This window comes from Denticeps clupeoides, chromosome 16 (assembly GCF_900700375.1).
Source record: "Denticeps clupeoides chromosome 16, fDenClu1.1, whole genome shotgun sequence".
Lineage (NCBI taxonomy): Eukaryota > Metazoa > Chordata > Actinopteri > Clupeiformes > Denticipitidae > Denticeps > Denticeps clupeoides.
In genome coordinates this window covers 19,903,042-19,927,158 of record NC_041722.1, presented here as the reverse complement: position 1 = coordinate 19,927,158, position 24,117 = coordinate 19,903,042, and the positions used below count along the sequence as shown (strand labels likewise).

The 24,117-nt window shown below is 47.2% G+C and overlaps 5 protein-coding genes and 1 non-coding gene across 9 annotated transcripts; 2 read left to right on the top strand and 4 right to left on the bottom strand.

The window, feature by feature from the left end:
- Positions 1 to 1,111: 1,111 nt before the first annotated feature.
- Positions 1,112 to 1,184, top strand: trnav-cac (transfer RNA valine (anticodon CAC)). The gene has a single exon. It is a non-coding gene; the product is annotated as a tRNA-Val (tRNA).
- A 663-nt stretch (positions 1,185 to 1,847) lies between these two features.
- Positions 1,848 to 3,461, bottom strand: LOC114766234 (high choriolytic enzyme 2-like). The gene is made up of 5 exons (XM_028956897.1): positions 3,346 to 3,461; positions 3,239 to 3,275; positions 3,058 to 3,123; positions 2,085 to 2,166; positions 1,848 to 2,011 (listed from the first exon to the last, which is right to left on the bottom strand). Exons 1-5 carry the CDS (start codon positions 3,415 to 3,417, stop codon positions 1,885 to 1,887), a joined length of 384 nt encoding a protein of 127 aa, XP_028812730.1. The 5' UTR covers positions 3,418 to 3,461; the 3' UTR covers positions 1,848 to 1,884.
- Positions 3,462 to 4,218: 757 nt separating this feature from the next.
- LOC114766233 (low choriolytic enzyme-like) lies at positions 4,219 to 8,150 on the bottom strand. The gene is made up of 8 exons (XM_028956896.1): positions 7,143 to 8,150; positions 5,904 to 6,815; positions 5,791 to 5,827; positions 5,593 to 5,649; positions 5,362 to 5,514; positions 4,989 to 5,285; positions 4,667 to 4,748; positions 4,219 to 4,594 (listed from the first exon to the last, which is right to left on the bottom strand). The coding sequence occupies exons 2-8, from the start codon at positions 5,973 to 5,975 to the stop codon at positions 4,468 to 4,470; spliced, it is 825 nt and encodes a 274-aa protein (XP_028812729.1). The 5' UTR covers positions 5,976 to 6,815; positions 7,143 to 8,150; the 3' UTR covers positions 4,219 to 4,467.
- Positions 8,151 to 8,416: 266 nt separating this feature from the next.
- LOC114766232 (high choriolytic enzyme 1-like) lies at positions 8,417 to 11,367 on the bottom strand. 2 transcript variants are annotated; one of them, XM_028956895.1, is made up of 8 exons: positions 11,232 to 11,367; positions 10,920 to 10,965; positions 10,605 to 10,670; positions 10,342 to 10,494; positions 10,129 to 10,246; positions 9,436 to 9,614; positions 8,907 to 8,988; positions 8,417 to 8,683 (listed from the first exon to the last, which is right to left on the bottom strand). In XM_028956895.1, the coding sequence occupies exons 1-8, from the start codon at positions 11,301 to 11,303 to the stop codon at positions 8,554 to 8,556; spliced, it is 846 nt and encodes a 281-aa protein (XP_028812728.1). In that variant the 5' UTR covers positions 11,304 to 11,367; the 3' UTR covers positions 8,417 to 8,553. The 2 variants fall into 2 exon arrangements, with proteins under 2 accessions (XP_028812728.1, XP_028812727.1); XM_028956894.1 differs by having other exon boundaries at positions 10,605 to 10,673; positions 11,232 to 11,362.
- A 1,707-nt stretch (positions 11,368 to 13,074) lies between these two features.
- On the top strand, positions 13,075 to 17,590 carry mtch2 (mitochondrial carrier homolog 2). Of its 3 annotated transcripts, none has more exons than XM_028956891.1 (13): positions 13,075 to 13,235; positions 14,761 to 14,845; positions 14,925 to 15,031; positions 15,112 to 15,138; positions 15,216 to 15,266; positions 15,349 to 15,406; positions 16,008 to 16,059; positions 16,167 to 16,226; positions 16,309 to 16,402; positions 16,493 to 16,540; positions 16,618 to 16,685; positions 16,795 to 16,870; positions 16,957 to 17,590. In XM_028956891.1, exons 1-13 carry the CDS (start codon positions 13,149 to 13,151, stop codon positions 17,041 to 17,043), a joined length of 900 nt encoding a protein of 299 aa, XP_028812724.1. In that variant the 5' UTR covers positions 13,075 to 13,148; the 3' UTR covers positions 17,044 to 17,590. The 3 variants fall into 3 exon arrangements, with proteins under 3 accessions (XP_028812724.1, XP_028812725.1, XP_028812723.1); XM_028956892.1 differs by having other exon boundaries at positions 14,925 to 15,052; positions 15,132 to 15,146; positions 15,234 to 15,266; XM_028956890.1 differs by having other exon boundaries at positions 14,925 to 15,138.
- Positions 17,591 to 18,622: 1,032 nt separating this feature from the next.
- psmc3 (proteasome 26S subunit, ATPase 3) lies at positions 18,623 to 23,189 on the bottom strand. The gene is made up of 12 exons (XM_028956898.1): positions 23,059 to 23,189; positions 21,845 to 21,925; positions 21,640 to 21,765; positions 21,021 to 21,125; positions 20,850 to 20,912; positions 20,624 to 20,761; positions 20,397 to 20,540; positions 20,041 to 20,191; positions 19,855 to 19,949; positions 19,601 to 19,746; positions 19,088 to 19,169; positions 18,623 to 19,000 (listed from the first exon to the last, which is right to left on the bottom strand). Exons 1-12 carry the CDS (start codon positions 23,098 to 23,100, stop codon positions 18,890 to 18,892), a joined length of 1,284 nt encoding a protein of 427 aa, XP_028812731.1. The 5' UTR covers positions 23,101 to 23,189; the 3' UTR covers positions 18,623 to 18,889.
- Between the last annotated feature and the right edge of the window lie 928 nt (positions 23,190 to 24,117).

The window sequence follows — 24,117 nt, the reverse complement described above, 5'->3', positions numbered from 1 at the left end:
CATTTAAATTATGACACACGTGCGTGTGACTTTTAATTTTTATTCTCGCAAGATCCTCCTGAAACCCGGCCCTTCTGGTTCATAGGCGAGTACCACCCATACTACCGTGATTGTCAGCCACAAACCTGCTAGATCAGGGTTGGTCAGTTGTGTCAGATCACAGATCTTCACTGGATGTCTGGTATCTGACATCTCGTGCTCTGATTTGTTAAAACTCTGCAATAAATTAAATGCATTGTGCGTACTGGGCCACGCTGCGTTTCCGTACGAGCGGTATCGGATGGCAGAGCGAGAGAAAAATGTATTTGAAGGCTCTGACCTTTTCCTTTGAAGTGCACCATGAAATAACTCCCAGGCAAGCCGCACTCTGGAGGATAGCTGCAGCAGCATCCTGTCTCCTCCAGTAATGTGCAGTTGCTAAGAGACCAGCTATGCGCCTCACGCATCCTCTCCAATCGGAGGAGTGGGCGGAGCCTCCGGCGACTCTGACACGCACGCCGCCAGGTGCTCGCTGTCTCACACACGTTCACACCTCGGCTTCGCCTGCGCTGCTGCAAATAAGCAGGCAGGGCAGTCGATGGCGGGTAAAAAAAAATGATGAATATATATGGAACACGCACATCAACCACTCGTTATCCAGCAGAAACGAACCAATTCCTTCATTCTTCACTTTTTTTCTGGAACATTTGGACGAGATTTGCGCCTGGCTGTTTTTAATCCCTGGTTATTCCGATGTTGCACGCATTAAAGGCCGTGAAGGATGGTGCATGAAGTCACGGGAGGACAAGGAGCGGCACCTGCGTCCCCGGATGCACGTCCCCTCAAACCTGGGTTTGAACCCAGACCATCTGTTCCCTCACATGGATCCAGACAATGACGCTTTTAGAAGCTTCCAGCCAGAAATGTCTGTGAGAAGCGCAGCTGGGATGTGGATCCTCGGGGCCTCGGAGCCGTCGGCTCCTCTACTGACTGTTCATGAGTTGCTGCTTGTGTGCAATTCCAGTCGAGGGCCACATTACTGCAGGATTTACAGTAAAATAGGTTAAACTGTTGTAAACTACAACAATATAAGTGAAATGGATTTTGTGTAAATGTTGTAATTGTAGTCCGTGTTTCTGTAGTCCAGTGGTTATCACGTTCGCCTCACGCTCGAAAGGTCCTCGGTTCGAAACCGGCCAGAAACAGATTTGGCCTAGCGGTTAAGGAAGCGGCCCTGAATCCCGAGCTGCCGAGGTGCCACTGATGGAGGTCCTGTCATGGTGCCCACTGCTCACCAAGGGTGGTGGTTAAATACGGAGGACACGTTTCACCGTGTCACTGTGTGCTGTGCCGCAGTGCTTCACAATGACACTCACTTCACTTTGACTTAATAAGACAAATAAGACAAAAGCCAAGTCTGTAAATGTAGGTTCACATCTTCAGAACAATAGTGCTAGACGAATCAATATATAGAGATGGACAGCTAGACGGATGTCCGGTTCTAGATGTTTCCAGGAGGTGCTCTCTAGAAACACGGAATTGTTTCCAATAAAACATGGGCTGGTGGGATTTAGTGCTATGCTGGCCGTCTTTGAAAAAAAAAAAACCCTTAAAACCCTTTTATCATGATTTCTTAATTACTTTCTTTGTCTTATTATATTACATGTTGTTGGTTTTGCTTGGTTTCCATTGTGTTTTTTTAATATTCTGTTTTTAAATGTTCTTTTATTTCATTCCAAGCACATAATCTGCTGTACCAATAAAGTCCCATTTCCTGGTATATAAGTAAGAAGGCCTTGTTTTAAATTCTTAATTTTCCTGATGGAGACTGATGGTCGAGGATGCATAAATAACGGAAGAGTAGCAGCTGAAAGTGGAAATTTTATTAAGGCGTGGCTCCGGACTCTAGTCGCAGTACAGCCTGTTGTTGCGCAGGATGTCATTGGCACTCATCTCTTCCGCCCTCCAGACGGGCACGTTCACGTCGGGGATTGGAACGATGGTAGGCTGGCCGTTGCGGGAGAAGGCGTCTCTGAAACGTACGTACGTTAGTGATGCGGCATGGAAAAGTGGACAAGAACAACATTGCAGAAACCGCAACTGACCGGCCATAGTGCATCACGGAGTTGTAGTCGTACGACGTGTCCAGGTTGTTCGTCATGATCCGTTCAAAGCTGTGTTCCTGCCCTGGTCAGCCACGATAAAGTCAAGTGAAAGTGATTATTTGTCCATCACCCTTGGTGAGCAGTGGGCACCATGACAGGCGCCTGGGGGGCATGAAGGTGACCTTGGTGGCACCTTGGCGGGTCGGGATTCGAACCGGCATCCTTCCGATTTCGGGGCCGCTTCCTTACCCGCTGGGCCACCGCGTTTCTGCCTCTTACGAATTAACACTAAAATAAACCCACATGCGACCTGAACAGGAAATAAAACCTTTTTGTTGTTGTTGTTAAAGGATATTTGAACATTTTCTCGCCTGTGAACCAAAAGACCCAGGTTCGAAGCCCACTTACTACCATCGTGTCCCTGAGCAGGACACTTAACCTTGAGTGTCTCCGGGGGGAGACTGTCCCTGTAACTACTGACTGTAGGGCGCCTGGTGGTTAAAATGGAAGCGAGCGTGAAGCAGCTCTCTTTGACTTGATGTCCAGGTAGCGCTCCTGGCGCCTGTGCTTCCGGAAGAGGATGCAGGTGCGGGAGTGAAAGGACCGGAGGGTTCTCTTTATGATTTTCTTCTCTCGCGACGCTGCGAGAGAGGGAAACGTGGATGAGGCGTCGCCCTCGCGGCCTCGGCAAGTTCGCCGTTAAACCCGCGGCGTGTGTGTGTGTGCACCTACAGAACTCTTTGAAGATGGTGTACGGGACGTAGACCCTTCCGTAGACCTTCAGCCACAGGCAGTCCCGTGCCGTGCAGGGGACTGCGTTCTGGAATCCCGAATGTCTCCTTGCACGACAAAAGCGTCGCCAAACTTTTGTCCTTCAGATAAGAACATGGACACGCGGCGAGTGGCATTGCTGTGCAAATTCCGCCAAAAGCACGACAGTTTCGTTACAGAAGAGACATGGCAAGATCTCTACCCAGATTTCTGTTGGCTTTCTCAATCAGCTTTCCCACGGTGCAGCCGTCCCCTTCACGTCCTTCATCTAATGCATCACATGGACACGACAGCATTATGCGTTTACAAAGTACAACTTGCTGAAAATGGAACCAGTTCATCGGCCCTTCTTCATAAATAGAACCTTAAGGAGGTCCACTTACTCGTGACATCTTCTTCAGAGCCGGCGCCTCTGTAGACCTGCAGCAGAACGTCCGCTGAGCACACAGACAATCAAGACGCAAATATAATACACATCGGCGTCGTTTACCTCAGAGTTGCAGCACTCGCGTGGGCCGATCGTGGTCAAGGAGACCAGGATGATCACAGCCAAGCGAGACATGACGAGGGACTTCTACAGAACTGGGCTGTTTGGACATATGGTGGAGATGTTGAAGTGGCGACATCGGAAGGCGAGTGAAATTTAAGTTGCACCAGCTGATGCAAACCGCCCTCGCTCCCTGTACATGTCGTAATTGCTGCTGTTATTCCTCTATTTTGTTAGTCTGTCTTCTGCAGATGATTGACCGGATGGACGTGCAGTAGATGCCAGAGCTGTAGAAGAGGTGTGGAAGACGTGGGAATTTTCTCAAAATGGGAGGCAGGGGGGTTTAGTCGAGAGGAAAAGGGCTCAGATGGTGGTAACCTCAGACAACCGTGTTCAGACATGTTATCAGAAGGTTGCCGGTTCGAATCCCGGGCCGCCGAGATGCCACCGAGCAAAGCACCCTCCCCACACGCTGCTCCCCGGGCGCCTGTCATGGTGCCCACTGCTCACCAGGGGTGATGGTTAAACACAGAGGACACGTTTCTTTAAGTCACTGTGTGCTGTGCTGCAATCACTTCACTTTCACTTACATTCACAGAAGGAAAACAAGTCACAAGGGAAATGAATGTTATTCCCTTCTTCATTTATTTATTAATAAATGCAATAAACTGGTTAAATGTGTTGGTTTCAGCTACATTAAAACGTGACCTTATCTAGATGGGCAGCCTGACGGATGGGTGTTCGGTTGACCAGCAGATGGCGATGGTTGTAGATGTTTCCTGGAGGTGCTCTCCAGGAAAAAAACATTTACTTTCGTTGTTATATTGTTATATTTTAGTTAGTTTTAATATACTTGCTTCCATTGGTTCATGATGTTAATTGTTTATAAAAAAAAAGTTTTTTATTCCATTCTATCGCTGTTGGTATGAAAGTTGCTGTTTGAATGAAGTCATATCGACGGACATGTATTTCATCCGTGATCAGTGCTGCATTTTAAATTGTTGAGAGCTAAGAAACGTACATTCGTTCACATTTAAATAAAACCAGACGAAAATTCAGTTCAGATTTATTTATGTGCACCATGTTCTTTGATAGGAGGCCTGGAGTAGAACGCGTGGCGCCGCGCTACTGGCAGTAGAGCCTGTTGACGCGCAGGACGTCGCTGAGGCTCATCTGAGTCGCCCTGCCGATGGGAATGCTGCCGTCGTGGACGGGAATGATTGTAGGCTCCCCATTACGTGAGAAGTCGGCTCTGGAACGCACACGCGTCGCACGGTGAACGGTTGCCTTGTCACTACGTACGTGGGAATTACAGGAGACTCACCGTCCATAGTGCATCACTGAACTGTAGTCATACGGGGAAACCTGGTTGTTAGTCCTAACTTTTTGGAATTGGCCCTCGGCCCCTGTTGGGGAAATAAATTATAATAAATTGATTTGATTCAAACTGCACTTTGCATGATTCAAATTTCACAGAATTTGAAAAAAAAAAATGCATAGAAAGAGAAACACAGAGACAAGAACGTAGAACTAGAACGGGCAGGATTTTATTTTAAATCGCTTCTGGGTTCGCCGTTTAATCGGCCCTATGAGGCTTGAAATCTCGCGATCAGGTTTGTGGTTGTGCGGGGGGAAGCGAGGCCTACCGGGCATGATGTTCCTGTAAAGGACGTGGACGTGGTTGTCCCGGTCGCTGCGCGAATGCTCGTGGTGGAAGCCCAGCGCGTGCAGCAGCTCGTGCTGGATGGTGGGACGGTGCAGGCACGCGCCTCTCTGCAGGGACAGCTCCTGTCTCCCCGTGGTGCGACCGATGTAGGACCAGCACCCTTCTTTTGGAGTAATGTCTATGTAGTCCCTCTCGGAGGAGCGCTTCATGAAGCGGACGCAGGTTTTGGAGTGAAAGGAGTCGAGGGCGCACCTGATGGCCTCCGTCTCCCTGGATGCTGTGGAGGAGCGGGACGGTCAATGTGACTCGGTTGTGCGATAATCGCCATGGTCGGGTCCTACAGTGTCACCTACAGAACTTTTTAGAGACGACAACAGGCACGTAGACCTTTCCGTTTTTGGACTTGGGCCACAGGCAGTCCCTCGACGTGCAGGGAACGCCGCTCTGGAATCCTCCCTCGACCGCAACGTCTCCGAACATGATCCGGGGGCCGCCAATCATTCGGCCTGAAAATGACAACAAAAATGGCCGCTTAATAATGCCGTTTATTTCATTTCGAGGACCAGATGGGTTGGGTGTCTTACCCAGGTTTCTGTTGGCTCTTTCTATCACATTACTGGCAGAGAAGACCTCAGCGTTTCCTAATACATGAAGAAGAAACATGTTGCTGTGCGTTCTGTTGGATCTTCACAAACACAACTGTAAATTGTGTGAAACACCAACAATTGTACAACTTATCAAGTGACAATGTTATAAAGGAAATATCGATTCAGACAACTCACTGAAGACACCACTTTCGTCACTGTCCTCGGCGGGCACCTGCACCAGGGAGTGAAAATGTACAGGCTCTATAAGGCAGAACTGGGGTAGAAGCGCGCACCTTGGAACCTCTTACCTCCAAAGAGCGGCAGCGAGCAGACGAGAGCGCGGCGCAGAGCACCAGGAGGGTCGCCGTGTAGGCAGGCATAGTGAGGCCGGCCTAAAAGCAACGCGTTTGTCTGGGCAAACCAAGCTGCGCGTTTTATAGCGCCGATTGTGCTGACTTGCACCGCACGAATTCGTAATAAGAGTTGCAAGACGCGACACGCAGCAGACGTGTGGGAAGCCACTTTCTCTAAACTCGCGCAAAAAATATATGCAGAGGGAATCTCTTTTTTTTTTGTCTTTTTTTGCATGAGTTCGTAACTTTTTAATGTCTTGTCTGGATGAGCCGGGTATTTAGATTAAACATGTAATTTAACGTCAGTGGAATCACATCCTCGTCTGTGATACGCAGCAAAAGTGTACAAAGCTGCAGTTTTATTGTTTCCTGTGCTGATTCTGGTCGTGTCGCCCTGTATAAATGGATCCGAGTGGAAATTGACGTTCGTGACATGATGACATTCGATGAGGCCGAATAAAAACTGAACTTCTGATTAACGCGTCTGGGAGAGAACATTCAAAGAACGCAAAGTTCAAAGCGGGCTTCGCCACGTTCCCCACACGAGGGCTGAAGAAAGATTTACAACCGCCTGAAGGAACGTGGAAGATCTCCAGAAACCTCTGGCTGTGTTACAGGACCATCCTCCTGGGACCCACAAAACCCAGCGGTCACAAAACAAGCAACGTTTTTTTATTTCAGACGAGATATAATCATTTTCAGACCAAGGCAACATTTGCATTTGAGTCATTAACATCTCAAAGCCATTTCAAACAAGTTTTTTTTTTTTTTTTGTTCAATCTTCTTTCATGCATTGTGGACATGTTGCAGAGACATTTCAGGAACAAAGACGCTCAAAAGGACACGATTCCCCATCCTGCATCAGACCTGTTCAGTGGAGGAAAATACATTTCATGTAAAACTCAATGTATGCAGAAATCTGACAGATCATCTGAAATAGAATCTGCACATGTCAGATTCAAATTCAAATTTATGCAGTGAAATGCTTTAGCGACTGTACAGACCACAATATTGCAAATATTGCAAACATAACCAAATTTTACACTTTTATGTCTTTAACATAAAATATGTGTAACAGGTAGGGTGAAGGTGTGCAAATGAGTGAAAGACAATGTATAAGTTAAAATGTCTGGTAGACGCTGGGAAATGTGTCAACTGGGAAGCATAAAATTAAATAGTAAAATAAAGCCCAACCTGAGTGAAAACTGCCGGTGAAATGAGCTTCACCCGCCTTCGTCGTCCCACAATACCTGACAAATTAAACTAAAACTGAAAAAATGATGCGCGGATAACATGTGTAACAAAAAGAAATCTAATGAAAGTTGCAAAACTGTAATAACTCTGGTGGCAAGGAAGGTATTTTTTGATTGATCGTGTAACCGCAACCACAGACAACGCCGCCCTTGTGAAGTATTCCCCATCCACTTACAGACAAGCAAAACAGCAAGTGGCCATGGGCCTGGGGAGGATTACATCATACCACGCCGTAAATAACAGAAAGGCATCGGGTTCATGCAGAACACAAAACCATAAAGAAAGATGTTACCACCTCTCGGATGATTCTGATTCCTCCTTCTCAGTAGGTCTCATTATACAAAACCGCCTCTGAATACACATGAAAATATGTGAAGATTTATTACTTGCTGCTTCGCTGAAAAGGATGGTAGTAGCCTAGTGGGTAACACACTCGCCTATGAACCAGAAGACCCAGGTTCAAACCCCACTTACTACCATCGTGTCCCCGAGCAGGACACTTAACCCTGAGTGTCTCCAGGGGGGGACTGTCCCTGTATATACTGATTGTAAGTCACTCTGGATAAGGGCGTCTGGTAAATGCTGTAAATGTAATTGTAGATCCTGTAGAGTAGCCATTATCAAACCGCTCCTGTCGACCTCATTGGACGAAAATTAACTGTATTTTTCTTAAAGACCACTTTACCATCTTTGTAAGGAAATAATAGAAACAATGAAAGTTCAAACTGACTGGCTCAACAAAATGTGTCCTAACCATCACCTTGGTTCCCGGGGACCGGTGTGTGGCACCATGTCAGTTTTCGAATTAATTAATTTTGAATTAATGTATGTAGGTACAGGCATGGACTACTGTAACTCCCTTCTAGCTGGTCTACCTCTATGTACAGTCTGACCTCTACAACTAATACAAAATGCAGCAGCACAACTGATGTTCAACCTTCCCAAGTTCTCCACACCACCCCTCTGCTACGCTCCCTCCACCGGCTCCCAGTAGCTGCACGCATCAGGTTCAAAATACTGATGCTGGCCTACAAAGCCAAACATGGGGTAGCACCATCCTACCTCACAGCCCTTATTATACCTCGCACTGCACCTCGTATACTCCGAGCCTCCAGTACTGCTGGATCCACTCTGGATAAGGGCGTCTGCCAAATGCCACACCCAAGACACCACACCCAATCCCAATAACCCAATAAGAGAAAAAACGACCCTCGTTCAATACAACACATTTTATTAACATTAAGCATGGCCAGTCAGTGGCTTCGTAGCTTTTTGATCGGTACGCATTTGTTTCAAGCTCCAACGGAAGGCTGGTGGTCTTGTAGGACTTGCTCATGTGCAGTGAACATCTCTACTGGCACCTGTACAGCCTGTTGATGCGCAGAATGTCATTGCGACTCATGACAGTCGCTCTCCCGATGGACACGTCTCTGTTAGGTATCGGAAGTATGGTGGGCTGCCCGTTGCGGGAGAATGCGTTGCTGCAAGTATAATATTTCAAGAATCAGTTGTCATTTCATAGCAGGTCAGAGCATAGCACACTCGCCCGTGAACCAGAAGACCCTGGTTCAAATCCCACTTACTACCATCGTGTCCCTGAGCAAGACACTTAACCCTAAGTTTTACTGTAACTACTGACTGTAAATCGCTCTGGATAAGGGCGATGAAGATGCGATGAAGTTTTTTTTTTTTGTAAAAACCAACCGTGGATAGTGCATGACTGAGTCGTAGTCATATGGAGTCCCCAGGTTGTTGGTTTGTACCTTCCGGAAGTTGTGTTCTTGCCCTGGTGATAGATGATGATATGAACAGTGGAAAAGTGACATTAAAGGCTGGTGAACACAAGTGTTCAAAAATGATTAAAAGTTCCAAACAAACTGAATAATTTCTTTTTAAATGACCACATGTTAATTGCTTATATTATAAAAGACCATCATAAATCTATAAATACAATTTTCATTGTAAGAATTTTCCTTTTTAAATTTGCAATCACACAATGTATTGGAGTCCCGGTGTCCAATCAGAGACAGCCAGATATTAATTGATTACATGGGTAAGAAAGCGCTTGAACAATGGTCTCAATGACAGGTGTAAAAAAACATTTATGCAGCAATGGTGCTTAGAGTTTTTCCAAATCTTCTAAACAGGTGGTTGAATTACAAGATGCTGCTGTTGTCCCATCTGCTGGAGGAGTTTGTGAAGAATTGCAAGGAGAGAGAAAGTAAAACCTCACCGGGAGCAACATTGCTATAAATGATGCGAACGTGTTCGTCCCGATCGCTGCGGCATTGCTCGTGGTTGAAGCCCAGCGCGTGCAGAATCTCGTGCTGAACTACGTGAGGGTACACACAGCCCTGGCGGGACAAAGACACGGTCTGACTTCCAGTCCTGCGGCCAACAAATGACCAGCACCTGCAAAAACCACAAGTGGCCAGAGTTTAACTTTGCCCAAATAACAAAAAAACGATCTATTTTATATAAAGGCTGGTGAACACAAGGGATTAAAATTGTCTGAATCATGTCTATGAACACATGTAAACTGCTAATATTAAAAAAGACCATTATAAATCTATGTGACACCCAATCAGAGACAGCCATATATTAATTGTCATTTTGTAGACAGAAGCAAGTCAGTGTGACTAAATAGATGAACCCCTCATTTTATAAAGATCAGATCTAAAGGCACATTGACACGCACTGTGATCAGATGATTAATATTCGGTGTCAGCATTGTGAATGTGCAATCGCATAGATCTGACCATGGCCTGTAGATTTAATTTTGCCCGAAAATAGCCCCAAAAGCTGCTGGTCAAGACTACATTAAAAAGAAAGCCAACTGGCTGAATAGGAAGTGGGAAACGCTATGAATGCACATTGCTACAGTTTTAGTGACATTGGATTACTGTGATGACATGAAATGCTTTACCCTTGCAATGATCGAATGTCCAGGTAATGCATATCCGATTGTCGTCGATGGAACCGTATGCATGTGCTCGCGTGAAATGCCTGGAGGGCTCTCTCAATGATGCTTCTCTCACCCGACGCTGTGATAGAATGTAATGTAATAATCTGAGGATGCACCGGAATAATGATGCATAATGCACTGAAAAGCATTTTGAGGAGTCATAATGGCACATACAATATTGGTTGGAGATTACATAAGGAATGTGGACATTTCCATCATTCGCCTTGGGCCACAGGCAATTCCTTGATGTGCATGGATCAGCATTCTGGAACCCAGTGCCAACTGCGACATCTCCAAACAGGATGAGGGGGTCCCCTTCATTTAGCCCTTGACATTAGAACAGAAAAGGACACCGAATGGCTTTGTTTCTCCACCAACGAAAGCTGCATTTGAGTTTTATGTGTAGAAACTGCGATTGTATTTATCAAGGTATTTACCCAGGTTTTTGTTGGCTTCTTCAATCAGTTTACCAGCGGTGCAGTCATCTTTTTCAGGGCCATTGCCTACTGCACAGCATTATGTTACAATTTGCCAATTCTTGGACAAGTTATTCTATCACTGTGGTCCTTTCAGATGTATTAAGTGGAACATTACAAATGAAGGTAAAAACACTTGTCCCGACCTCTAAATTTTCTTTCTTGTTAAGAAGCCGATTACTTCGAAGATCATTTTTAAAAAATGATATGAATTGTACAGATTTGTGAAAACAAATATCAATGGGCAAAACTCCCATTTTTTTCAAACACACTTACTCATTGTATAATTTTCTCCACTCTTCTCAATGATAAAACAGCGACTCTACAAAAATGTAAAAAAGATTGGTCTCAGCCAAATCCATATCTCTCTCTCTTTTTAGATAGAAATGAAGATGATCAATAGGTAAATAGGTTTGTGATCTTAACAGTGCAACAGACGAGCCATAATGTAAAAAAAACGCTATAATTACATATCTTAAATAGCTAAATGTTAGAAAATCTACAATATAGGCTAAAAAGGTTTAGTAGTCAGCATTTTTGAGTCCCAGTGAACCGGTGCCGGGTGTCAGACCGTCACGTCAGCCTTACCTTTTGATAGTGGCATTGAGCTGAAGTAAGTGTGCTCAGGAGGACCAGGAAGGTCCGTGCGAATGCAGACATGATGGAGATTTGCTGTGTTTGCTGTCCTTTGGACGCACGTAACTGCTGTTTATATGGCAACAGGTATCTTGCTTCCTTTTCAGAGATTTTTGTAATTACAGTTGCGTAAGGTGTGTTGCAAACTGTGTTAAAATCCATGCAAAGGGAAACTGAACTTCTGTCGGCATTAGTTTTTACGTCTTACCAACATGTTCAGGCTTCTCCATTATGACTCTCATTTTCAATCCTTTTTTCTATTTTAAAGATTTAAAAGGAGGGGCAGAAGGACAGAATTATGCAGAAGACAGCATAGCGTGACATTAATGTTTCCATGTGTGTAAGCTGCTGCATTGTGTTCTGTTGCTGAAGAATAAGCCTGTTAGACTGATGGCACTTTCCTACGAGCGTCGAGCACAAATCAGATAATCCCAGTTGACTTAGACGCTGTCCCAGAGTGCAGTAGAGAGTGATTATAAAACCATAATTCACAGCATGAATCATTTTCACTCTGTATGTGTTGCATGTAGTTTTTTGTGACCCACATGGGTCTTAAATGATGTGGGTTTCTCAAAAATAGATTTAGGCAAAAAAATTATTAAACCTGCTGAAAACCACGACTTGGTGGCGTGAGCTGTTGTACCATCGTCTTCCTCTGCGGTCTGGTTTCCTCTGCTCTGCACGGAATGGGAACCCATGGGCATTGCAATAGCACAGCTCTGCGGGCCACAGTCACGTAAGAGTCCATGTAATGTCACAAACGTTCTTTAATTCATATTCTGCACACTCGCATAACACACAACATAGCCTGGATTAAATACTTAGTTGACTAAGTTAAATAACGCCAGTTTTCCTGTGCACCAGAATGAAAAAAAAGAGCATTAGACGATGTCCCCCCAACCACAAAAGCAAGCAGAAATGTGCTTACAAAAAAACTTTGGAAATCATCTAGGGTTTCTCTAGCATGTTGTGCAAAAGAAAGGTTACTCAACTTTTACAAAATCTGTTGGCAAAAGGCACAATAAAAGCAAGCTGCAGTGATATTTGGTGCTTTTAGACAGGACAGCAGTTCATATTTTCATAGAATTTTCACGCATTTACTGTTTTTTTTTTTTTTTTTTTTTTACCGTTTAAGAAAGGTCAGGCTTGCCATACCCAACCCGCCAGGCTCTTTCGAAATATCTGTTCATTCTGTTCATGCCTACAGGGTTCCTGTGTAAGGGTTCTGTTCCTGTTCAGATGAGATTCTCACACAGTGTATATAATACAGGAACCAGCGCCAGAGAGAGAAAATTACTATGTAAAAAAGAGCAGTGGTGGTATTAGAATTGTTGCATACCTTGTATTTATTGATTTACATTTATGGCATTAACCAGACGTTCTTGTCCAGAGCACCTTACAGTCAGTAGTGACAGGGACAGTCCCTCCCTGAAGACACCCGGAGGGGGGCATGGTGGTAGTAAGTGGGGCTTGAAACCTGGACTCTGTGGTCTTACAGCATTTACCAGACGCCCTTATCCAGAGCGACTTACAGGGACAGTCCCCCCCTGGAGACACTCAGGGTTAAGTGTCTTGCTCAGGGACACGATGGTAGTAAGCGGGGTTTGAACCCGGGTCTTCTGGCTCATAGGTCAGCGTCTTGTCCACTAGGCTTCTATTAATCTGAACATTTATTCACGCATAACTGCGGTCGTTGGTAACACGATGCCGCGTCTACAGGCTGACTGGCGCCCCCTGCAGGACGCCGCCGTCACCGCCGGTTGGCCGGGCCCTGGTCACGTGACGCGCGGCGGCCCGGGTCACGTGACGGGCACGTTTATTTCGCGGCTCCTTCCTCGTCGGCGGAGGAGGCGGATTTATAGCCCCGTAATGGCGGACACATGCGCCCAGGTCCTTCTGGGGACGGGACTCACCGTCCTGTCCCACCCGATCCTCTACATCAAGGTGCTGGTGCAGGTGAGCGGCGCGCCTCCGGCCCCTTCGGCCCAGCGAGGGGGAGACCCGCCGCGGCCGGGCCGTCGTTAGCCCGCTAGCTAGCCGCCCGCGGAAAGGTCAGAGTCCGGAGGGGGGACAGGGGGTCTCTTCCCTCGCCGCGTCGCAGGGGGTCAGCAAATATAAAGGTGAAAAAGCTGAAAAAGCCCCCTGGCCTGCGGGTGAGGGGACGTTTATTTCCTGTTGGTGGACAGTAAACTGACCTCTGCAGACAGGACGGGGCGTTTAAACGCTGAAGCGGCCGCTCGTCGTTATTATTACTGCTGGTGGGGACAAAAACAAGTGCCAGTCCCGACTCTTACTAATAACGCGGCCATAAAACGCTCATTAATGAACAGAAATGGCCGGAGATAAGACCCAGCTTACCCAGGTCTCTAATGATGTTGACAAGGGCGTGGCCTGCAGATAACGCATCCTTTATATTAATATACATATATGTACAGTACAGGCCAAAAGTGTGGACACCTTCTCATTCAATGTGTTTTCTTTATTCTCATGACCATTTACGTTGGTAGATTCTCACTGAAGGCACCAAAACTATGAATGAACACATGTGGAGTTACGTACTTAACAAAAAAAGGTGAAATAAGTGAAAACATGTTTTATATTCTAGTTTCTTTGCTCTGGTTACTGCTTTACACACTCTTGGCATTCTCTCGATGAGCTTCAAGAGGTCGTCACCTGAAATGCTTCTCCAACAGTCTTGAAGGAGTTCCCAGAGGTGTTTAGCACTTGTTGGTCCAGCTCACCCCAAACCATCTGGACACTTTTTGTAAAGTACAGAACTCCACATGTGTTCATTCATAGTTTTGATGCCTTCAGTGAGAATCCACCAACGTAAATGGTCATGAAGACATTTACATTTACGGCATTTGGCAGACGCCCTTATCCAGAGCGACTTACAACGTGCTTTCAAGTTACCATCGATGAAGAGATCAATTCCGGTTTACTAGGACCCCAACTATGAATACATCTATTTTATTCACTCTGTTGTAGATTCTGTACACAAAGTTCGACAACAAGAACATTACAATTTAATCTAAATATTCTCTAAAGAGGAAGGTGTTGAGCTGCCGTGTGAAGGTGCTCAGTGACTGAGCTGGAAGTTCATTCCACCACCGAGGGGCCGAGACGGAGAAGAGTCTAGATTTTTCCTTTTACCTTCAGAGATGGAGGATAAAGATAACCCGTTGAAGATAAAGAAAACGCGTTGAATGAGAAGGTGTGACCAGACTTTTGACCTGTACTGTACGTACAGTGGAGACTGCAAATGGTCTCAAGTTGTCACCGGTGTAGTTATTTGGTGCACACGGGTTCATCTAAAAAAGTGACCCGCCGACGTTTTGGTGGCTGGCCACGCCCCCTCTGCCGGCAGGGCGGTACGCGGCCGCGCCCGCTTCAAAGGTCAAACTCCGGCGGCCTGGAAGGCGCCCGACTGTGAACTTTAACCTCGACGTGACCGCCGAGCCGCTGTTTGTGACTCTTTCAGGCCGGCCACGAGCCGCTGCCCCCCACGTTAGGGAGGAACCTGTTTGGCCGACCCGTGTACCAGCTGCCGGGAGTCTTCGCCTACGGTAAAGAGCCGCGTGTCGCGATTTGCGGCGCGATTTTGAACCCCGATAATCGTGTCTTCTGCTCCTCCTCGACCTCTAGCCAAGCACATCGTGAAGATCGACGGCAAGGCGGGCCTCTTCGCGGGACTCGCGCCGAGGCTCTGCGCCGGGACCGTGGGGACCCTGGTGCACAGCAGGGTGCTGGAGGTAAAACCGGACGCCGTTGGCGTTTTACGGCGGTGGTTAGTAGACGAGAGCGCGTGCCTAATTCTGTAGTTTCCCCCCAGAAATGCCAGGCCCGAGGGAGGCTGGAGGTAAGGCCGCGTCCCCGTGTTAACGCCGAATCCCGGTTACGCGCCGGTTTCACCATCTTTTTTTCCGTACCCGCCAGGTGTCCGCGTGCCAGAAGGAAGAGGGCTCGCTGGCGCACGTCGTGAACGAGGTGCGTGGAATCGCCGCAGCGCCGCGTTCCGTCGGCTTCTGTTTTGGGGTTATTGACCCCGCGGTGTCTCCTCTCTCCGCAGACGACCAGAGAGATGGTCGCCCGCTCCTGCGCCACGATCGTCACGCACCCCTTTCATGGTAATGTCCGCCGGAGTGAAGTTCGTTTAAAAAGTGCCACTGTCGGGTGAATACGATGTTAGTGGCAGTTTGGTACGGGGACTGGCATGTTTTTACGGTCACTTTTTTTTCCACCTCTGATGTAGAAGTTGTATGTTGTTGTACGGGGCAGCGGTGGCCTAGCGGTTAAGGAAGCGGCCCCGTAATCAGAAGGTTGCTGGTTCAAATCCCGATCCGCCGAGGTGCCACTGAGCAAAGCACCGTCCCCACACACTGCTCCCCGGGCGCCTGTCATGGTGCCCACTGCTCACCAAGGGTGATTGTTAAATACAGAGGTTACGCGTTACTGTGTGCTGTGCTGCTGTGTATCACATGTGACAATCACTTCACTTTGTAAGGCTGGTAGTAGCCTAGTAAGTAACACACTCGCCTGTGAACCAGAAGACCCAGGTTCAAACCCCACTTACTACCATCGTGTCCCTGAGCAGGACACTTAACCCTGAGTGTCTCCAGGGGGGGACTGTCCCTGTAACTACTGATTGTAAGTCGCTCTGGATAAGGGCGTCTGGTAAACGCCGTAAATGTAAATGTCATGTTTCTGTTCCCTCCTCCCCCTCTCCAGTGATCACCCTTCGGTGCATGGTCCAGTTTATTGGTAGAGAAACCAAATACTGGTACGTATATCTGAGAAAAGTTGGTTTTTCTTTAGAAACGTTACCATTTTGCTCATGTAAGATGAATTTCCCTGTTTATCCTTCTGTTCATGTTAATCGGTGTCTAGTGGCGTGTTTGACTCCGTTGTCACAATCTACAAAGAAGAAGGAATCCTGGGATTCTTCGCGTATGTAGCTCCACGTTTCTTTTGTAGTACAGTAACATTGCGGTAAAAAGAGGGTGATTTACTCGGCATTTCCGTTAACCAGCGGCCTGATCCCGCGCCTGCTGGGCGACGTGCTCTCGCTCTGGATCTGCAACATGCTCGCTCATTTCATCAACACGTACGCGATAGACGACTCCGTAAGTGCGGAACAACGCGCGGGGGTTTTTTTTTTTTTTTATGTATGAAAACGGCGCGGATTATCATTCATCCGTGTAATTGTCCTGCAGATGAGCCATACGGGGGAAATTAAGAACTGTTCGCAGGCTCTGACCGGGGTGAGTTGGTTTTATTTTTAACGTCCAGCAGCCTTTTCGGCGCACTGACGCGGTCACGTGATTCTTTTTCCGTCTAGTTCTTCGCCAGCATGCTGACGTACCCGTTCGTCTTGGTCTCCAACCTGATGGCTGTTAATGACTGCGGGTAAGTGGGATTCGTCCGGAAAATCAGACCTCTTCCACCTTTTTAAGAAGATCAGGTGAGTCGGGTCCGTCGCCTCCGACGAGCAAGTGACGCGTGTCCGTCTTTCCAGGCTTGCCGGCGGTCTCCCGCCGTACGCTCCCGCCTATCCCACCTGGGTGGACTGTTGGAGACACCTGAGCCGAGAGGTCAGTTCGCCAGGCAGCTCACCGCCTCTCTCTTCCTCTGCTCACCCTCTTCTCCTCATTCCTCTCCTGTGTTTTTCTCCTCCCAGGGAAACATGAGCCGGGGCAACAGTTTATTCTTCCGGAAGCTTCCGGCAGGGAAGACGTACATCATCGATCAGAAAAGATTTTTTTAAACAGTCGAGGCCAATTGCACAGCGTATGGTTGTAATAAAGAAATAAATTGATACGGTCGGGTGAGGTGGACGTCCAATAATTTGTATGCGGGGGTTTAAAAGCTTAATGTTTTTTTTTTTTTTTTTTTAATTATAATTTTTTTTTTTTTTTATGAATTATTTTCACAGTAATGCCAGCTCCCTGTTGATATGATGTGAACACATGCAGGTGGTTCCTCTGGTGGAAGTCTGAGCCCCAACATGTCCGGTCCATGTCCGCATTTCTGGCTTTTCAGTTCGGTTTCAGTTTAAGAGGAAAATCTGCATGTAGCCAGGAGGTCGTCTGTGTTGCGCGGGACCTCCTGCGCGCAGCATGTGCGGTGTGTTCGTGAAGCTACGTGAGGTGCGGGTCCACGCGATGATCGTCCGAAACGACGAGCACGAGGCTGAAAGGCAGAGGTCCCAACTTGGATCCGAGGGTCATCACCGGTGTCTTGTCCATTCTGAAGTTGTTTGTTAAAACTTGTACCGACCGATCCAAATAAACTCTGCCTTTTTGTGACCTTCGTATCTGCTCTGATGGGGATTTGCCTTTTATTTCTGGACCAGCCTGTGGTTTAATTGCTCTTCAACATCTATAGGATCAAAGAAGAACTCATGCAATCTAAATATGGCGGGACGCCTCGTGACCTCACGCCTCCAAGATGGTGAGTTTGAAGCTCAGGGGTTAGTGGCCTGGTGGGTGACTTGCCTGCCTTTGAACCAGAATTGCATAAATTCCCAGGTTCAAACCCCACTTGCTACCATCGTGTCCACGAGCAAGACACTTAACCCTGAGTGTCTCCAGGGGGGGACTGTCCCTGTCTCTGCTGACTGTAAGGGGCTCTGGTTAAGGGCGTTCCTCCTCTATTCCTCCGACTCCAGATCTCAATTTGGTGGTTCTAGATCGTAATATATTTCGATTGTGACTGTCCTAGAGTCCCATTAGTCAAGTCAAAGTGATTAAATGAAATTTTTCACTGACACTTAAAACCAGTTTGTTGTTTAGTGTGCGAACCACAGGTACGATGGAGAGAATGAACTGCCCTACACTGTACTTTAAAAAGGAGCTTTTTTATAATAATTCATACAAACGCAACAGATTCATAAATTCATCTTAACCCGTTGAGGTTCTTATACAATGTTTTATATGCAAATTTCAGGGTTCTTACACATTCTTACAAAAGAGAAATTTCTATGATGTTTCAGTTACTCTTAAGGCAAATTTTCATGACCACATGTTCTCTGAAATTTCCATGCAAATTTGAAAGAAAAAAAAAAAATCACCAAATATGTCAAATCTACCAAAATACTGTTAAGCTAAATTTGTGACAACCCCGTTGTGTAAGTTAAGTAAAAGGAGGCTCACCAGGTCGCACGCAGTCTTACGGCAGCGATGTACTTCATATAGATATTCATGTAAATCGGATCGACTTTTTAATGTTCATTTTGTATTCCAAAACCTGAAAAAAAATTTACCAGGTTTTTAAATGACCGTAGGAACCCTGACATTCATGTCTTCTACCGTCAGTGCAGGTGACAAATGAACACAGAAGACTTATTACCAATTGAATATGTAAATGTGTTTTTTTTTTTATTATTCATATATGAACCATAAGATACAGGAACCGTGACATGTACGCCAACACGGCAGCCTCCGGCAGGACCCACCAAACGCTGATTCGGAGCCCCATTTCATCCACCACACAAGGTCAGCTGCTACACAACGGCCCAGTTTCTGTTTTCCCATGGACCACCGATGGAGACGTGCTGCTTGACCCCCACACACACACACACACACACACACAAAAACACAAGCGCCTCGGCCTCAGGCGTAGTACTGCAGGTTGGCCTTCTTTTTGGCCTGCACCTCCAGGATGCCCTCCATGTAGTCCTCGTGGTTCAGCTCGGTGGCGCCGCGGCGGAGCGCGATCATGCCCTGAACGAGAGACCACAGGCAGCTGCGGTGAAACCAGGCCGGGCGACGGGACCGAGGGAGAGCTCGGCTGCCCGCGAGGAGACTTACCGCTTCCACGCACACGGCTTTGCACTGGGCGCCGTTGAAGTCGTCCGTGCACCTGGCCAACTCCTCGTAGTTCACGTCAGGACTGGAGGAAGACATTTATTAATGAACTGATGCCGCTCAGGACAAGAACAAATTACAAACACGCGGGAGCGGAGATTAAAATCTGGATGAGTCCTCCTTGGTTGTCCCTGGCTGGTGGGACAACTTGTCCTGCTCCATTCGACTAGCCGAGACTACTATCACCTTTAAGAAGCAGTTGAAAACGTACTTGTTCAAAAAGTATTTCAGACGAATCTAACACACACACACGTACACTGCGCAACAAAAAGAATCTTCATCTAGCACTTTTCCGAGCACGTTTTTTTTTTCTGACAAGTTCGGCCTTATCGGGGCTCTTAGTTTTGTAATTCAAAATCTATGGAAACCGTACGAGAATTGCTGGTGTCTTCCTCTTGTAAGTCGCTTTGGACAAAAGCGTCTGCCAAGTAAAGTAAAAGTAAATGGAGAACCCACCTGACGTTCATCTTGCGCGAGTGGATCTGCATGATGCGCGCACGCGCCTCTTCGTTCGGCATGGGGAACTCGATCTTCCGGTCCAAGCGACCGGACCGCAGCAGAGCCGGGTCCAGGATGTCCACTCTGTTCGTGGCTGCAATAACCTGAGCACAGCACGAGGGGCGTCAATAAAAACTGATCAAACATTTGAACGTTAGAGGCTTTGGGGGGGGGGGGGGGGGGGGGGGGGGGGGGAGGGGGGGGGGGGATACCTTGACTTGCATGTTGGGCTGAAAGCCATCTAGCTGGTTGAGGAGCTCCAACATAGTTCTCTGGACTTCGCGGTCTCCGGCTTTCTCGCTGTCAATCTATTTGGAGATCGTGGTGCATGCGCCACATCGTGAAGGTCGACCAGATCTGCCCGCTGTTAAAAAAGGCAGCCTCGGCACGATAAGCTTACCGTTTTGTCCCAATGGCATCCAGCTCATCGATGAAGATGATGGACGGAGCCTTCTCCTTTGCCAAAGCAAAGGCATCGCGAACCAGCTTGGCGCCGTCACCAATGAACATCTGGACCAGCTGTGGGCCGGCCAATTTCAGGAACGTGGCCTGGGAGGAGAGAAGAGGCAATAAATGAAGGGTTTCCAAAAGGGCCGATAAAGAGTTCAAGGGCTGTGCAAATTTCACACCCTCCATGATCGCAGACAATCTGCAATAAATAAAATAGCATTTTTTTGATGAAAATAAGTTTGAGGCCATACGTACCACCCTGGGTTGGAACAATCAGACATGCACACACATACAAACAACGGACCTTGGTTTGGGCAGCACAGGCCCTGGCCAGTAGCGTTTTCCCCGTCCCAGGAGGGCCGTACATCAGGACCCCCTTGGGTGGCTGGATGCCGAGGTTCTCAAACTTCTCCTTGTGGTTCATCGGCAGAACGATGGCTTCCACTAGCTGTCGGGGAAGAAGAGTTTGGTCAGTTCAGGGAACACAGAAGTGGAATCGTTGTTCCTCTCCTTTTTTTTTCCCCCCTCCACCTCCTGGATCTGTTTATCAAGGCCGCCAATGTCGCTGTATTGTTCAGTGGGGCGCTCGTCCACCTCCATCGCCTTCACTCTCGAGTCGTACTCTGTGGGCAGAGTCTCCAAAATCAGGTAGGAGTCTTTGTTCACACCCTGAAAAAAAAAAAAAATGTCAAAAGCGTGTAATTATGCATTAATGGACATTAAAAATGGAATTAAAGTCCCAAAAAGGATTTTTTACCACAAGATCACCCGGCTTCAGTTTCTCAGCATCCACCAGACCAATTACAGGGAGGAAATAAGTCTAAAACCAAGATGAAATGGCATAAAGTAGCACACAGTTATGTTATTTATGGAACATAAATAATGTTAATGACATACAGCATGTAAAACGACCTTTACAGTAACGAACCTGTCTTGTGGACGTCTTGATGACGGCACATTTCCCTTTCCTCTGGGAATCCAGATCAATGTTGGCTCCATCTTCCTCTTGGTCATTTGGATCCACATCTAGCAACTTCAATGGAACCGAATAATTTCAGATTTCAAGAGCAAATGCTAACGTCATCTAAATCGATCGATAGCGGATAAAACACTCTCCTACGAGGCGGAAGACCACAAAGTCCCAGGTTCGAACCCCACTTACATCGTGTCCCTGAGCGAGACATTCAACCCTGAGTGTCTCCAGGGGGACTGTCCCTGCAACTCTGGTAAAGTTTACAAAAGTCTACAGATGGAGAACAATATTTCTGCTCAGAGAACCGCAGGAGAACCTTTACATTTACAGCATTTACCAGACGCCCTTATCCAGAGAGACTTACAGTCAGTAGCTACAGGGACAGTCCCCCCCTGGAGACACTCAGGGTTAAGTGTCTTGCTCAGGGACACGATGGTAGTAAGTTGGATTTGAACCTGGGTCCTCTGGTGTGTTACCCGCTAGGCTACTACCACCCTACCAGAAGAGAGTCTCTGTTCATTGTTTTACATCTAACACCCCTGCTCACTACTGCATGTTGGCCCGAGTAGCTTACCTCAATAACGTTCGAAACCAGGTACGGCAGAGTCTTGTTCACTTTGATCTTCTCTGTGTTCTCCTTAATTTTATCCTTCATGGCCTGGAGCTCGTGGGTCACCCTCAAAACCTCGCTCTTCATGATCTGGGCAAGTACCACAACGGTGAGCGATTTAACATCGAGGAAACCGGAGCAGCGTGCGTGCGAGCGGCACAGTACGCACCTTTATCTCGCTGTCCAACAGACGCGTCCGCTGGACGATTTCTTCGGTGGACATTTTCAGGACTTCCTCGCCAATGCCATCCTGCGCCAAAATCAGATCACACTCTGTCAAAACTTACGATTCCGAATATACATTTTACCCAAATGAAAGTGATGGTCATTGTGAGTGGGCACCCATGACACCGGGTGGCCTAGCGGTTAAGGAAGCGGCCCCGTAATCAGAAGGTTGCCGGTTCGAATCCCGAGCTGCCAAGGTGCCACTGAGTAAAGCACCGTCCCCACACACTGCTCCCCGGGCGCCTGTCATGGTGCCACACTGCTCAAGTGATGGTTAAATGCAGAGGACAAATTTCACTGTGTGCTCTGCTGCAATCAATTCACTTTCTTTCTTTATTTCACTTGTGTTTCTGAGCTATCAGAACATACCTGTGTTTTTTGGACAATAAAGTGTCATAATTAATATTCATCACTGGGGGTAGGACGATCTGATAGCTGTTTCTGAGCTACCACAACTTACTACTTGTGCTTTATGGACAGTATAATAATTATATAAAAAAAGATTCAGTCGCACAGCTAGCAGGAACAGTCGCTATAAAAAAAAAAACCCGACAGAACACCAGTTCGCATCCCGCAGGGAATGGATCATTGTGAAATCGCGACGGCTCGGGGATTCGAACCGGCAACCCTCCGATAAGGGGTCCGCTTCCTCGCCCGCTAGGCCGCCAGGGCCCATTGTTCGCGGCGAGACTGGCCGTTAAAACGACAGCGGTTCGGCCCGCATAAAAAACACGCACACTTCCGGCCCGAAGAAGAACGCAGCCTGTTTTCGCTGCTCGGGGAATGTTTAATAGCGGAAGGCGGCGGTTCGGATTAAAATAAAAACTCCGCTGCTGCTGCTGCTGCGTCGACGTCTTTTTGCACGAGCAACGAACCCTTCGGGACAAAAAACGACGCGTTCTCAACACACAACTACTACAAATTAAGTAGAAGAAGCCGACCGGGGTTCTCACAGGGGAAATATAGGCGTTTCTGCGCCGGGCTAAGACGCTGTGTCATGCTGCGGACCGGGGGCTACATCGGCTAGCCGGCTAGCGGACCTGAGGTGGAACGGCGTCCGCCAGAGCGATTAAAATAAAAACAACAACAGACGTTACGGAACAAACGTTACATCTCGGGGGATAGGAAAGGCAGGGAGGTTAAAAGAAACAAACAGACCTCCACCTCGTCCCAAACCGATCTGTCATTCAGCGACGCCATGTCGGGAAACTCGAACTCCTTCTACGCCGCTCGGTCATTTCAACGGCGCGGCGTGATGCGCGGACGCCGCCGCCGCCGCTGCTGCCCCCTGCCGGCGCGGTTTCTACATAGCATTTCTACACAGTCACATTCAGGTTGTGAACGAGTACAAGAGCCATCTTAAATACTGTGTGTAAAAATGGAGTGGGATAGGAGAAAGCTAGCTTAAAAAAGAAGACAAATAGCAGTGGTGGCCTAGCGCTTAAGGAATTGGCGCCGTAATCAGAAGGTTGCCGGTTCGAATCCCGATCCGCCAAGGTGCCACTGAGCAAAGCACCGTCCCCACACACTGCTCCCCGGGCGCCTGTCATGGCTGCCCACTGCTCACCAAGGGTGATGGGTTAAATGCAGAGGACAAATTTCACTGTGTGCACCATGTGCTGTGCTGCTGTGTATCACGTGTGACAATCACTTCACAATCACTTCACTTCATGTACTAATGTAATACAAAATATGGAATTAAAGGGTGAGATGGAAACCTTGTTGCACATGAAAACTTTATTCAAGATATACACAGTATACAGTGTATTGAAATAATATGTTTCACACAGACCCCCCCCCCTTAGTGCAATCAAATCAGACAAAAAATATATGGATATACACACTAAACTAAACTATACTAACTAAAACTAAAGTTTAAATACTGTACACTATAGGAGAAAAGTAGAACTTTTCTGTACAATGAACAGGCCAAACAGGACATAACTGGACAACATCATGTAGGATGCTTGTAAGTTTCAAACAGGACACACAAGACCAGACAAACATGTGCAAAAAGAGCAGAGATGTGCAAAGATCAGGTGCATAAGGCTGGAAGTGTACTGTTGTTGAGTTTATCATTTTTTGGTGAAGTACATGTACATGATTGTATATGAAAAGGAAATTGAACTGAAAGTAATAAAAATAGATTAAATGTCATTAAGTGCCCTGATGGCAACAGGGTAGAAGCTGTTGTTTAGTCGGTTTGACCTGGTTTTA

What these genes read in the sequence shown, in the direction of transcription:
- LOC114766234 (XM_028956897.1), bottom strand. Translation starts at nt 3,417, where the DNA reads ATGTCTCGCTTGGCTGTGATCATCCTGGTCTCCTTGACCACGATCGGC. An exon ending in GCGAGTGCTGCAACTCTGAG is followed by an intron (nt 3,276 to 3,345) that starts GTAAACGACGCC and finishes GTTCTGCTGCAG; the next exon opens with GTCTACAGAGGCGCCGGCTC. An exon ending in TCCGTGATGCACTATGGCCG is followed by an intron (nt 2,012 to 2,084) that starts GTCAGTTGCGGT and finishes CGTACGTTTCAG; the next exon opens with AGACGCCTTCTCCCGCAACG.
- LOC114766233 (XM_028956896.1), bottom strand. Translation starts at nt 5,975, where the DNA reads ATGCCTGCCTACACGGCGACCCTCCTGGTGCTCTGCGCCGCGCTCTCG. An exon ending in AAGAGCCAACAGAAACCTGG is followed by an intron (nt 5,515 to 5,592) that starts GTAAGACACCCA and finishes TGTCATTTTCAG; the next exon opens with GCCGAATGATTGGCGGCCCC. An exon ending in TGTCGTCTCTAAAAAGTTCT is followed by an intron (nt 5,286 to 5,361) that starts GTAGGTGACACT and finishes GCTCCTCCACAG; the next exon opens with CATCCAGGGAGACGGAGGCC.
- LOC114766232 (XM_028956894.1), bottom strand. Translation starts at nt 11,303, where the DNA reads ATGTCTGCATTCGCACGGACCTTCCTGGTCCTCCTGAGCACACTTACT. An exon ending in CTCAATGCCACTATCAAAAG is followed by an intron (nt 10,966 to 11,231) that starts GTAAGGCTGACG and finishes ACATTTTTGTAG; the next exon opens with AGTCGCTGTTTTATCATTGA. An exon ending in TTATAGCAATGTTGCTCCCG is followed by an intron (nt 8,989 to 9,435) that starts GTGAGGTTTTAC and finishes ATCTATCACCAG; the next exon opens with GGCAAGAACACAACTTCCGG.
- mtch2 (XM_028956890.1), top strand. Translation starts at nt 13,160, where the DNA reads ATGCGCCCAGGTCCTTCTGGGGACGGGACTCACCGTCCTGTCCCACCC. An exon ending in GCCGGGAGTCTTCGCCTACG is followed by an intron (nt 14,846 to 14,924) that starts GTAAAGAGCCGC and finishes CTCGACCTCTAG; the next exon opens with CCAAGCACATCGTGAAGATC. An exon ending in CGTACGCGATAGACGACTCC is followed by an intron (nt 16,403 to 16,492) that starts GTAAGTGCGGAA and finishes ATTGTCCTGCAG; the next exon opens with ATGAGCCATACGGGGGAAAT.
- psmc3 (XM_028956898.1), bottom strand. Translation starts at nt 23,100, where the DNA reads ATGGCGTCGCTGAATGACAGATCGGTTTGGGACGAGGTGGAG. An exon ending in TGGTTTCGAACGTTATTGAG is followed by an intron (nt 21,126 to 21,639) that starts GTAAGCTACTCG and finishes GTTCCATTGAAG; the next exon opens with TTGCTAGATGTGGATCCAAA. An exon ending in TGCCATTGGGACAAAACGGT is followed by an intron (nt 19,950 to 20,040) that starts AAGCTTATCGTG and finishes TCTCCAAATAGA; the next exon opens with TTGACAGCGAGAAAGCCGGA.